At 47.5% G+C, this 13,093-nt stretch overlaps 1 protein-coding gene across 1 annotated transcript in view; it reads left to right on the top strand.

The window, feature by feature from the left end:
• Positions 1 to 13,093, top strand: part of itga9 (integrin, alpha 9) — a 389,128-nt gene that overhangs the window by 339,049 nt on the left and 36,986 nt on the right. Inside the window, exons 25-26 of the mRNA XM_048530144.2 lie at positions 9,298 to 9,417; positions 11,710 to 11,811. Of these exons, the coding sequence (XP_048386101.1) occupies positions 9,298 to 9,417; positions 11,710 to 11,811 (222 nt within the window). The remainder of the gene's footprint in view (positions 1 to 9,297; positions 9,418 to 11,709; positions 11,812 to 13,093) is intronic.

Genomic DNA, 13,093 nt, shown 5'->3' with positions numbered 1-13,093 from the left:
CCCTACTTATTTCAGAACCCACTTCCCTTCCCCCATTTCGGAAGAAGGGTCAAGGCCCGAAACATCAGCTTTCCTGCTCCTTTGATGCTGCTTGGCCTGCTGTATTCATCCAGCTCCACACCTTGTTATCTCTTAATCATATAACTACTTAGAACACATAATGCTAAATTGTACATGAAGTTGTCAATTGCTTATATATGTATACATTCACATGTAAAATATGCCTGAATTGTCAGACATAAAGCAGCCTATTGCACTCACATGGTCCACCATACCTTACCTACATATTAGGTATTAGAAATCCTTCAGAGGTGAAGGTAGATAAGTCTCCTGGGATTTATCCTCGTATCCTCTGGGAAGCCAGGGAGGAGATTGCCGAGCCTTTGGCATTGATCTTTAACTCGTCATTGTCTACAGGAATAGTGCCAGATGACTGGAGGAGAGCAAATGTGGTTCCCCTGTTCAAGAAGGAGAGTAGAGACAACCCTGGTAATTATAGACCAGTGAGCCTTACCTCGGTTGTTGGTAAAGTGTTGGAAAAGGTTATAAGGGATAGGATTTATAATCATCTAGAAAAGAATAAATTGATTAGGGATAGTCAGCACGGTTTTGTGAAGGGAAGGTCATGCCTCACAAACCTTATTGAGTTGAGGTGTCATCCACGTAGCGGACCCAAAGTTTGGGTTGGATGATTGGTGTCTTTGGTTCCTCTAATAGTGTATTCAGTGTTTCAAAGACACATACACCAGACACCACCAACCTCATCAGCAAGGACAACATCATCAAGCTGGTGGACCTATGCCTCACCACCCACTTCACTTTCAATAACAAAACCTACAGACAAACCAACGGTACACCCATGGGATCTCCGATATCAGGGTTCTTAGCAGAGGCAGTAATGCAGAGACTAGAACAAACAGCTCTGCCAATCATCCAACCCAAACTTTGGGTCCGCTACGTGGATGACACCTTTGTCATCACTAAACAAAACAAATTAGAGGAAACCTTCAAGACCATCAATAATACCCTTTACTGGCATAACACTCACAAAAGAGGAAGAAAACAACAGCAAACTGCCATTCCTAGATGTCACAGTAGAGCGAACAGTCAATGGGGAACTTCAAACCAGCGTCTACAGGAAAACAACACACACGGACCAAATACTGAACTACAGGAGCAACCATCCCAACACCCACAAACGAAGCTGCATTAGAACATTATTCCAACGAGCCACCACACACTGCAGCACAGAGGAACTACGCAGAGCAGAAGAAAATCACCTATACAGCGTATTCAAAAAGAATGGGTACCCTATGAACACAGTGCGCCGATTTACTCAGCAACAAACCCAAACAAACAGACAAAACGGGCTCAGAAACCATAACCACTCTCCCCTACATCAAATACATTTCCGAAATGACTGCCAGACTACTCGGACCCCTTGGCATCAGGGTAGCCCACAAACCCACCAACACACTAAAACAGCAGCTAATGAGCTTAAAAGACCCTATACAGACAACAAGCAAAATGAATGTCATCTACAAAATACCTTGCAAGAACTGTGACAAACACTACATTGGACAAACGGGCAGAAAGCTAGCCACCAGGATACATGAACTAGCCACAAAACGACATGACCCACTATCACTCGTATCCTTACATACAGATGAGGAAGGACACCACTTTGATTGGGACAACACATCCATCCTAGGACAAGCCAAACAGAGACATGCACGAGAATTCCTAGAAGCATGGCATTCCAACAGGAATTCCATCAACAAACACATTGATTTGGAGCCAATCTACCATCCTCTGAGAAAAAGAACAGGAAATGACATCACCAATGCAGGAAATGGCATCACTAACCCAAGGAAACCTAAACAGATAAATAGAAAGCGGGACATAACACCAGCGCTTCACTGGAGGCTCACTGTTGATGTTACCTAGAATGGTGACGGATTGTCTGGGAATGAACCTTCCAGCTCAGTGAACAAGCTTACATCCGGAACAAAATAAAGACCCACTCTTCTGTGGACCGAGAGGAGGAGAGCACTCTGTTGGAGGTGGAATGAAGACGTCGGGTTGGCTGTGCACCCTTGCAACCAGTGGATCTTAATGCTGGCTTCGGCCTAACGCTGGTTCAGGGGAGCAGCCAACCTGCAACGATGGCTGCGGCATGTGCTCGTGCCCCGGGTCAGGGGGTCCGGAACACCATCCGTGCTTCTGTGAAGAAGGTGGATGAAGGTGCACCTATGGACCGCACCTTCTTCGTGAAGAGGGTCCTGTTGAACTGTTGTGGGTTTGCTGCTGCGGACATTTACTGCCTGCAGGATTTCCCCGGAGGAGGTTTTTACGATGTGACCTTCCGGAGTGCCAAGCTTTGCGAGCGCTTCCTGGAGGTTTTCAAGGAGAAAGGAGGTGAGGGCCCCCTCTCTGTATTGACCGCTGTCCCGCTGTTTGTGATGCCGGTACAGAGGAGCCGTATGGTGACTGTACATATGTACAACGCATGTGCCAGCAGCTGATGTTCTGACCTTCCTCAGAAGGTAAGTGAAGGCGGAAGGGGACCTCACCAACATCATGGACCCCTTTGGGATCTGGACGAGTAAGAGGCAGGTCAGGGTGACGCTGAGGACGGGCTCGGACGGGAACATCGTACACCCACCGTCCAGCTTCGCGATCGGCGGGAGCAAGGGCCACCTGACCTACGCAGGGCAACCTAAAGCCTGCCATGCCTGTGGTAGGTCAGGTCACGAGGCGGCCGACTGCAAAGCCACCATCTGCAGGAACTGCAGGGAGGAGGGACACCTTGCAAAGGATTGCCCACAAGAAAAAAGCTGCAACCTTTGAGGGGAAGCGGGCCACATCTATAGGGCATGCCCGCGATGGGGGACCACCTACGCCCAGGTCGCTGGCAGGGCCAATGCGGGCAAGCCCCCCCAGAGGAGAGGAAGGCACCAGGCCCCTGCAAGGACCCCCCTAATGTGCAGGAGGGCCAGGTCGTGCAGGAGGGCCCAGCCCCGCAGGATGGACCCGAGGCCAGCAAAGCGCCCCTGCAGGCTCCGCTCCCCCCCTGACAACCCGGAGTCGATGGAGGAGGATACAGGTGACCCAGGGGAGTGGATGATGGTCAGAAAAGCGAGGAGGAAGGCGCGCCGGCGGGCCCAGGCACCGCAACCATCAGGCGGGAAGAGGCAGCTACAGGGGGGCTATAAGAGCTCCTCTGACGATGGAGATTCGGAGGACGCCCACCCAAAGCAGAAGCTAAAGATCGCAAGGGAGAAGGAAAGCAGCACCCTACTTCCAGGTGACGGGAGGCTTCCTGAGGATCCCTCCGACACCCAGCCATGCGCTGCTGGGGCCCTGGAGGGCCCCCTGGAACTCTCAGGCGGGAAGCAGGAAACAGCGTGTCCCCAGCCTGACCCAGAGCCGGACTTTCCTGCCTCCGTACCCCCGACGGGGGGATGCCTCCTGGAAGGCAGCACGGACGGCTTCCTGAGTCCAGAGAGCGTCCAGCAGTTAGCCCGGGCAATGGGCATGAAGGGACTGATGGAGGGGCTGGACCTTCGACTTGGGGAGGGTACTACGGTCACTGCCCACAATGGGGGTATGAGTTGCGAGCTTTAATGTGCGCAGCGTCAAGTCCACCACAAGATGTGTGTCCACGTTGGCCTACCTGACCACTGTCAAGGCGGACCTCCTGTTTCTGCAGGAGTGCGGGATACCGCACCTCGGCAGGTACGGGAAATGGTCCGGCGCCTGGACCTGTGGGCCTTCGATCTGGTCGGGGGGTAACGACTATCGGTCCTCGGGCCTGGCTATTCTGCTGTGGGGGCGCAACTTCACCATCTCTCAAGTTCAGGAGGTGGTGGGGGGGGCACCTCCTAGTGGCTGATGTCACCTACAGGAACGCTCCCCTGAGGCTGATCAACATGTACGCCCCAGCGGTACGGAGTGAGCGGCTGGCCGTCCTGCAGCGGCTTCCACCCCTGCTGGCTACGTCCAGGCCGGTCATCCTAGGCGGAGACTTCAACTGCATCATCGATGCAGATGGAAGATCCGGCGGGTGGGGGGAGTCAATTGGACGTCACGTCCGGGAGTACGCCGGTTGGAGAATCGTGAAACCCCTTCTTTGAGTCTCCGGGCGACTGGTGGGAGACGGTGAAGGAGAACATCAAGAGGTTCTTTGTCCTCAAGGGTGTTCGGAAGGCGAGAGAGAGGTGGGGAAAGCTGTTGTGACTCCAGAAAAGGGTGCAGAACCTGCTCCTTCTGCAGTTGATGGGGGGTCGATGTCACGGAGGACCTCCGCGAGGTGAGGAGCCAGCAAGCCTCGCTCTTCGCCGCAGAGGCCTCCAGGATAATCTTCCGGTCAAGGGTCCGCTCCGTGGAGCAGGACGAGACGTGCTCATGTTTCTTCTTTCAGAAGGTGCACAAAGAGAGCTCTGTGCTTAGCCGGCTGAAGGAGGACGACGGCTCGGTGACGTCATCTCGGCCCGACCTTTTGAGGATCAGCAGATCCTTCTATGCCGGGTTATATGACGCGAAGCCCAAGGACAGCACGGCCTCCGAGTCATTCCTGTCATCTATCACGGAGGTCTTAGACGATGGCACGAGGGAGTGGCTCGACCGGCTAATGTCCCTGGACGAACTGACCAGAGCCCTCAAGTCCTTGGAGAAGAATAAGACTCCCGGGAGCGACGGCTTACCGGTCAAGCTGTATTCTGCTTTGTGGGACCTGGTCGGCCAGGACCTGCTGGAGGTGTACGATAGTGCGCTTCGGGCGGGGGAAATGTGCAAGTCCATGAGGAAGGGCATCATCACACTCGGAAGGGGGAGAGGGAAGAAATTAAGAATTGACGTCCCATTTCCCTATTGAACATGGACTACAAAATCCTGGCCAAGGTCATAGACAACCGAGTTAGGTCAGTCCTGGAGTCGGTGATTCACCCTGACCAAACCTGTGCTGTGCCGGGCAGGAAGATCACTGAGAGCCTCATGCTCATCAGGGATACGATCGCCTACGTGCAGGACAGGAGGGTGGACACCTGCCTTGTCAGCCTGGACCAGTAGAAGGCCTTCGACAGGGTCTCTCATGCTTACATGAGGGACGTCCTCTCCAAATTGGGGTTCGGGGAGGGCATCCGCAATTGGATCCGGCTGCTCTACACCAACATCATTAGCGCAGTCTCGATCAACGGGTGAGAATCGGACAGTTTTCCTGTCAGATCTGGAGTCAGGCAGGGCTGCTCGCTCCCTCCTGCCTTGTTTGTGTGCTGTGTGGAGCCCTTCGACGCATCCATCAGGAAGGACGTGAGCCTGAAGGGTGTGACTATCCCAGGCAGCGGAGGCCTTCAGGTCAAGACCTCCCTGTACATGAACGATGTCACCGTCTTCTGCACTGATCATCGGTTGGTGAGTAGGCTGTTGGACATCTGTGGCCAGTTTGAACTGTCCTCGGGTGCCAAAGTCAATAGGGGTAAGAGCGAGGCCATGTTCTTTGGGAACTGGGACAATCGCTCCTTCATCCCCTTCACCGTCAGGACAGACTACCTGAAGGTGCTGGGTGTTTGGTTTGGTGGAGCTGGGGCGTGCACTAAGACTTGGAAGGAGCGTATCACCAAACTGAAGCAGAAGCTGGGCAGGTGGACGCTCCGGTCCCTCTCCATCGCAGATAAGAACCTGGTTGTCAGGTGCAAGGGGCTTTCGATACTGTTTTATGTGGCGCAGGCCTGGCCTATTCCCTGGACCTGCGCCGCTGCGGTCACCCGGGCCATCTTCCACTTCATTTGGGGGTCGAGGATGGACCGGGTCCGCAGGGACACCATGTACAAAGACCTGGAAAATGGGGGAAAGGGCGTACCGAACGCCACCCTCGGCCTGATGGCTACCTTTGTGTGCGGCTGCATCAAGCTGTGCGTAGATCCTCAGTACGCAAACACCAAGTGTCACTACTTACTGAGGTTCTATCTGTCCTCGGTGTTGCGAAGGATGGGCCTGGCCTCGTTGCCGCGGAACACTCTGAGTAGTTGGACCGTCCCGTACCACCTGTCCTTCGTGGAGAAATTTATGAAAGGAAACACCTTTGACCACAAGGCCATCAGGCAGTGGTCAGTACGTTGTATCCTCGAGACCCTTCGGGAAAAGGAGAGGGTGGATCCTGTCGTGTGGTTCCCCAAGCAGACTGCCAAAGTCGTTGCCAAAGATGAGACTGTCGATCACCTCCTTCTGGAGTGTGCCTATGTGCTGGAGATCTGGATGGGGATGCAGTGGTATTTGTCGAGGTTCGTCCCGAGCAGCTCTGTGACACGGGACTCTGTGCTCTACGGGCTGTTTCCCGGGACGCAAACCGAGACCAACATCAACTGCGCCTGGAGGTCCATCAGTGCGGTAAAAAACGCTCTTTGGTCTGCCCACAACTTGCTGGTCTGCCAGCTGAAAGAACTGACCCCGACCGAGTGTTGCAGACTGGCGCACTCCAAGGTCCAGGACTACGTGCTGAGGGACGCGCTAAAGCTTGGGGCAGCTGCTGCCGAGGCGTGGTGGGGAAAGACCACCGTATGAAACCCCTCGTCCAGAATAGAAAAAAGGGCCCTATCTGGTAACTGAGCCCAGCTGGCGCCTTCCCCAACTGGTCAGGGGGCCAACGGGGACTGTGCGGCGAGATGACTGCCGGGGTGTTTTCTTTGTTTTGTTTTTTTTTTCTTTGTTTTGTTTTTTCCTTTAGTTGGTGTATGTACCCCCTGGGTAACCTGGAGCGGCTTGCATGACTGGGTAGGTGTATAAATGTTTTTTTTGCACATTCTTTGAGTAAAGTATATTTTTCAAATAAAAAAAATGACGAAACGTCTGAAAACTAACCTTCCAGCTCAGCGAGCAAACTTACATCCACAGCCTCAACCTGAGCTACAAATATTCTCAAAACTCGCTATTTTATCAACATTTTCATACATGATGTAGCTACCTTAATTCACTGTCATTCTGTGTAATACGTAACAGAGAATTCTCTCCTTCTGAAGGAAAATTAACAAATGCATTCTATGAGGGAAGAACCTGTTGTTGTAGTATCATAGATCCATAGAGCACAAGGGACCATTCAGTCCATTATTCTTGTGCTGGCTTTCTGGAAGAGGTAGCAATTCAATCTGGTTCTTTCCCACAGCTCTGAAAAGTTTTCTATTTAGTAGCAGTTCAGTTTCTTCACACTTGCATCTGCGTCCACCATGTTTTCAGGCAAGCGTTTCAGAATATTTCGGCAGAAATTCTGAAAAAGGGCCTAGACCCGAAACACCAGCTTTCCTGCTCCTCTGAATGCTGCTTAGCCTGCTGTGTTCATCCAGCTCTACACCTTGTTATCTCAGACTCTCCAGCATCTGCAGTTCCTACTCTCTCTCTCTCCCCCATTTCAGAATACAACAGGCCTATGAATAAAAGCAGCATCTCTTCTCCCTACTTGCTCTTTGAAACTAGAAACAAGTGCAGGGTAGACCATAAGGTGTGTTAACTTTGTTTTGCTGCTGCTGCTCTTTAGTTTCTATTCCATCCTGCATCACCCTTTTCAACAAAATGTTGAATGATTAGTCAAGATCCTAGCTAGTGAGTGAGAAGAAACCTACTCGTACTCAACAGCATTCCGTCATGAGTTAATTTTGCCTCATTGACAGATATTTTCTCTCGCCCCCACCATCAGATAGAAATCAGCAACAATTTCCGATATGCAAGTTGGCGTGGCCACTGGGCAACCCCAGCTCGCCCTTTGTGCCTCCAAATGTCCATCTTGACACCAGTCAACAATATCCCCCATTATGCTGCATGAATACCAACTGCCCACTATGTCCTCCAGGTCCCCACTGGCAGAGCTGAGCTCCAACATTTCCTCTGTCTAGTGTGCCAGAGGAAATCAAGAGAAACCATGCCCTGTAGCTCTGGACTGCCAACACATCACTTGCAATGCTGGGTTTCCAAGATATTGCTGGCACCAGGAATCCTATGGCATCCCAACAACATTGAAGCTGTAGAGCGTGTGTCACTGGGAACTGATGCATGGCTAATAAGGCAAGACTGGGAAGTTTACATGAGAAATCTTGCTGAGCCTCAAGAAGAGAAACCCCACATGAGACTCACAAAAATTGATATTGAGCTGATTTCCAGTAAAATCCATCCCTACCTACCTCAACTTTAATGTATTCAGTGATGGCGCATTTATAATCTCATGGAGAAAGAGAATTTTGAAGATTCACAGTCCTTCCAATGTAGAGCTTTCTCCTCAGGTCAGTTCAAAGTGATCCCAAGTCTGTGTCCCAATGTTTTCAATTCCCCAACCAGTGGAACAACCTCTCAGTGCCTATCCTATCAAAACTCTTAAGAATGTTCTGCTTAATGAGATCACCTATCACTCTTCTGAATTCCACAGAATACAGACCAAATTTACTCCACTTCTCACCGTAGTACAACATCCTGCTCCCAGAAAACAATTGAGCAAACCTTCACTGATGCTAATCCCAGTATGAGTTACTGACCCTTAATCCTGTGAATCGTTTCTTCCTAATTCACTCTCAAATTCCCTCACTTTTGAACATCTGTCAAATCTCCCTTGAACCTTTTTGCTGTAAGTGGAAAATTCCAGCTCCCCTCTCTCAACATTCCTCATCCCTGTTGCTATTGTTGTGAATCAATAGTTTCTCCAAGACCTTGACTTGCGTTTTAATGTATGGTGGGCAAAATTCAACACTATTCTGTAACCAGTGGTGTGTACTAATTTGGACACACGCTAGGAAGGTTGAATAACATTTGAAGGGTGATTTCGAGCTGGTTTTGCCAGTGGAAAATGGTGCTTTCAGGGAGCATATCCCAAGAAATGTAATCTGTAGTCTGCAGTTGTGCATGTTTCTATTTTATCACAAAATTATCCGTTTTGCATATGTTTTATAACTATTATCTGTTACTGTGCTGTTGCTTAACTGATGGATATAATTACGTAATTTGCTTCGTCTTCAGACAACTCAAGCCAAGTCCTTATGTGTAAAATGTAAGGCAGATGTGTGGAATCCTGTTGCCGACATGATTATCTGTATCTCATTTCATCTAATCCCTGAAGTTGCCAGACATCCATGTTGGTGTGTCCATGATTTGTGGTTCTTTCATTTTTCTCACCATAGTTCACTATGAATCGCCATTCAAGAAAGTGATAAAAAGTTTTTGCACAGTTTCTGGGCCATGCTGTACAGGTAATCTGTTGAATCAATTACGTAACTGCAGAATCTTAAGTTTATTTTTGTTTGGCTTGCCAATTCTTTCTAGGATTGTGATAGGCCTGGACGACCCTGTTCAATCATCAACTGTCAACTTGCCTCCATGTCAAAGGAAGAAATAAGGAATATCTATGTACACTTACTACTCAATACTGAAATATTGAAAAAGGTTTGTAAATCATTTATTTTTCCCCCAAATACAAGAATAGGAACTTGGTCCTTTCAGAATCAAGACTTTTGTGGTATACAATGCTGTGTTTTAAATTTCAGCATGTGAGCAATCCTGTGCTTTAGTGTAAAAACCTGTAAATCAGGACCCAAAACATTAACTTATTTTCTTCATACAACCTGCCAGATCTGTTGAGCTTTTCCAGCAACTTTTTTTGTTCCTGTGCTGTAGTGTGCTGGGGGAACACAGCACATTTTCATTTTGACAGTCAACATTGTTACTGAGCACCCTTCATTTTGTTACAATGTGGACTGCCTCATCAGGTGCCTAACCCCCTCCCCCCACCCCCAGCACTCCCCCACCACCATTCAGATGTTTATGCAAACTAACACTGCAACATTTCCATTTCCCACCCTGGGTTGTCTTTATGGCCTATTTGGAGTCAGGCTGTAACTTATTTCCTATTTGTCCTAAATTATGGATGAGTTAAAGATAAAATGGTGCATCCACATGTCGAAACCATGCACTTTGGATTTTTATGACAATTTTCATCCCATCTCATGATGTTCTTTACTCAGAGAGTGGTAAGGGTGTGGAACGCCCTGCCTGCCAATGTAGTTAACTCAGCCACATTAGGGGCATTTAAACAGCCCTTTGATAAGCAGATGGATGATGATGGGATAGTGTAGGGGGATGGGCTTAGATTAGTTCACAGGTCGGCGCAACATCGAGGGCCGAACGCCTGTTCTGTGCTGTATTGTTCTATGTTTTATGTTCTATGTTCTATGTTCTTGAAGTCCAATTGAATGCTATTGCATGGTATAATTTTATTCTCATCTAGGAATACTCCCTGCTTCTCTGATTAATAAGGAACCAGCAAATACTGTTTAACTTTAGCAGCAGGGAATCTTCAACAATTTAGTAATCTGAGACAAAGTTAATAGTCACATGGATAAGTGCAGATTAATTAAGGAAATAGCCACTACTTTTCTTTTAACTAACTTGCTTGTGTTTTTCAAAGAGGGAAGAGAGCAGTTTGGTATGGGCAATGCTGTTGATGTGATACTCATGGACTGATGAGCAAGGTTATAGTCATGAAATAAAGGTGACAGTAGCAACATGGATTTGACCTTAGCTTAGTGACAGGGTAGTAATGGCTAATGGAGGTTTTGTGGCCTAGAGGAAGATTTGTGGTGTCAGGTGTCGCAGGTGCCAGTGTTAGGACGCTTGCTTTTACTAATATGTATTAATGACCTAGTCTTTAGAGTGAAATTTCAAATTTGCAAATGACAGAAGCTGAAACCATTGGAAACTGTGAGGAAATTAGAGTTGAACTTCAAACGGACATGGACAAGTTGGGTGTAGAGGAAAGTCAGATGACAGATGCAGTTCAATGCAGAAAACTGTGAGATGAATCATTTTGGTAGAAAGAACATGAAGAGACAATATTAAATGAAGGGAACAAATCTAAACTGAGACTTCAGTAAATATGTGCGCAAATCTTTGAAAGAAGCAGGGCAAGGTAGTTAGTAAAGCATACAGTATCCTTAGCATCATCATTAGGGGGCGTAGAATAAACAAACAAGGAGGTCACGTTGAACTTGTGTACAGCATTACTTTGGCTTAGCTTCACCTGGAGTATTGTTTCAGTTCTGGGTGTCACACCTTTGGGAAAGAAATGATTTGTGACACAAGTTCCAAGGATGTAGTCCCAAGTTCCAAGAATTGCATTTGTGAAGATAGATTCGTACATGAAGAACGAGAGGAGATTTGGACGAGGTAGTAAATGTCATAAGGGATCTGAATAGAGTTGATAGGGACCCACTTGCCATTTTCTATTTGTAAATGATTAGAGAATGTTAGGGCTCAGATTTAAGTAATTGGTAAAAGAAGCAAAAATGACTTGAGAAAAGAAGAATGTTCCCACGCAGTTTGTTGAGAGTTTGGAACACACTGCATGAGTGTGATGGTGTCAAATTCAGTCCAACAATTCAAATGCAAAAAAGCAATGGGAAGATTGTGTGAAATGACAGGGAAAAGGCCGGAGAATAGCTCCAACTGAATTACAAAACTGGAGAGTTGATACAGACACAATGGGCCAAATGGTTTCTTTTTATGCTTGAATAATCCTGTACGGACTTTATCTGCCTGCAGTAATCATACAATAAAACAATCTTGTCTGAATTGTCTCTTGCCTGGGCTGCTAAAATGTCTGTAGCAGTCTGGTGATAATATGCACCAATGATGAGGGCAGCTGTTGTCATTTTTGTATTCTTCACCATTTCTCTGCAGGACAGTGCCTCAGTTATCCAGTTTGTTACCAGGGCAAAAGGAATGGTAATGCCAGACTTGAGGATGGTGGAGGTGGCAGGGGGACTTTCTGAAGATTCAACTGTAAGTAATGCTTCACTATATCAATGTTATTCACATGCAAATAAGACAAAAAGGAAGCAAAAATTTGTAGAAGTACATTAAAGTAGCACTGAAGGTGAAGAAGCTGGGCATTTTTAATTGCCGAAATCAGGATTGGTTCTTGACTTACCTTAAGGAAATGAATCTGGGTAGGTGAACGGGGTATTGGTAAGGGAGCATTTTAGTGATAGATCACAATTCGGTTAGATTTAGAGCAGCTGTAAGACAAAGGACATAGACAAGTAGTAAGTTTTAATTTCTGGCAATGCCAATTTTAAGCAGCTAAACTGTGATCTGGGAGAAGTGGATTGGAAGGAGCTACTTGAAGGTGAATCAGTGTCAAAGAAATTGAAGACAATCAAGGAGGAGCTAAATATGGAACTCTTAGAAGAAGGGCAGGAATCAAAAATATTGACCACTTCCTCTCCTACCAGCCCGCACAAATGTGCCGAGAATAGATTAAAGTTAACAAAAAGAGAAGCTGGTGCCCCATGAGAGAACTCATACTACAAAAAGCCCAAAGAGTACAATCAAGAAAAAAAAAACACATCTTCTAAATGGATAAAGAGAGAAAGGATAACTAAGGAAGGGCCACATAAATTACAGGCAAAAAAGGTAACCAGTGTGTGGGGGCACAAAACATTGACCTGGTTATTAATGAATGCTGTGTGCCTATTTTCACAAAGAGGTGGACAAAATAGACATCAGAGATAATGGGAACTGCAGCTGCTGGAGAATCCAAGATAACAAAGTGTGGAGCTGGATGGACACAGCAGGCCAAGCAGCATCTTAGGAGCACTAAAGCTGACATTTCGGGCCTAGACACTTCACCTAGACCCTCTCTGATGAAGGGTCTCGGCCTGAAACGTCAGCTTTTGTGCTCCTGAGATGCTGCCTGGCCTGCTGTGTTCATCCACCTCCACACTTTGTTATCTTGGACAAAATAGACATTGCAGGTTAGGAGGAGGAAAATATTGGACAGTATAAATCCAGCAAGGATGCAATTATAAATTGTCTAGCATCCTTGAAAGTGGATGTATCACAAGGCTCAGATGAAGTGTGGCCCAGGCTACTAAGTGAAGAGGATTGAGGGGTATATGTAACTTATTTCCATTAGCAGAGAGGTCCATAACCAGAAGGCATTGATATCAAATAATTATGAGAAGAATTAAAAGGGAATTGCATGAGGACTGACATTTTCATCTAGGCTGAAAGAGCAAGTGGCTCTTTGAAACTTTTGGTGCATTTAAATAATGCTTAGATA

This window comes from Stegostoma tigrinum, chromosome 5 (assembly GCF_030684315.1).
Source record: "Stegostoma tigrinum isolate sSteTig4 chromosome 5, sSteTig4.hap1, whole genome shotgun sequence".
Taxonomy (NCBI): Eukaryota; Metazoa; Chordata; class Chondrichthyes; order Orectolobiformes; family Stegostomatidae; genus Stegostoma; species Stegostoma tigrinum.
This window is presented reverse-complemented; position numbering and strand designations above follow the sequence as displayed.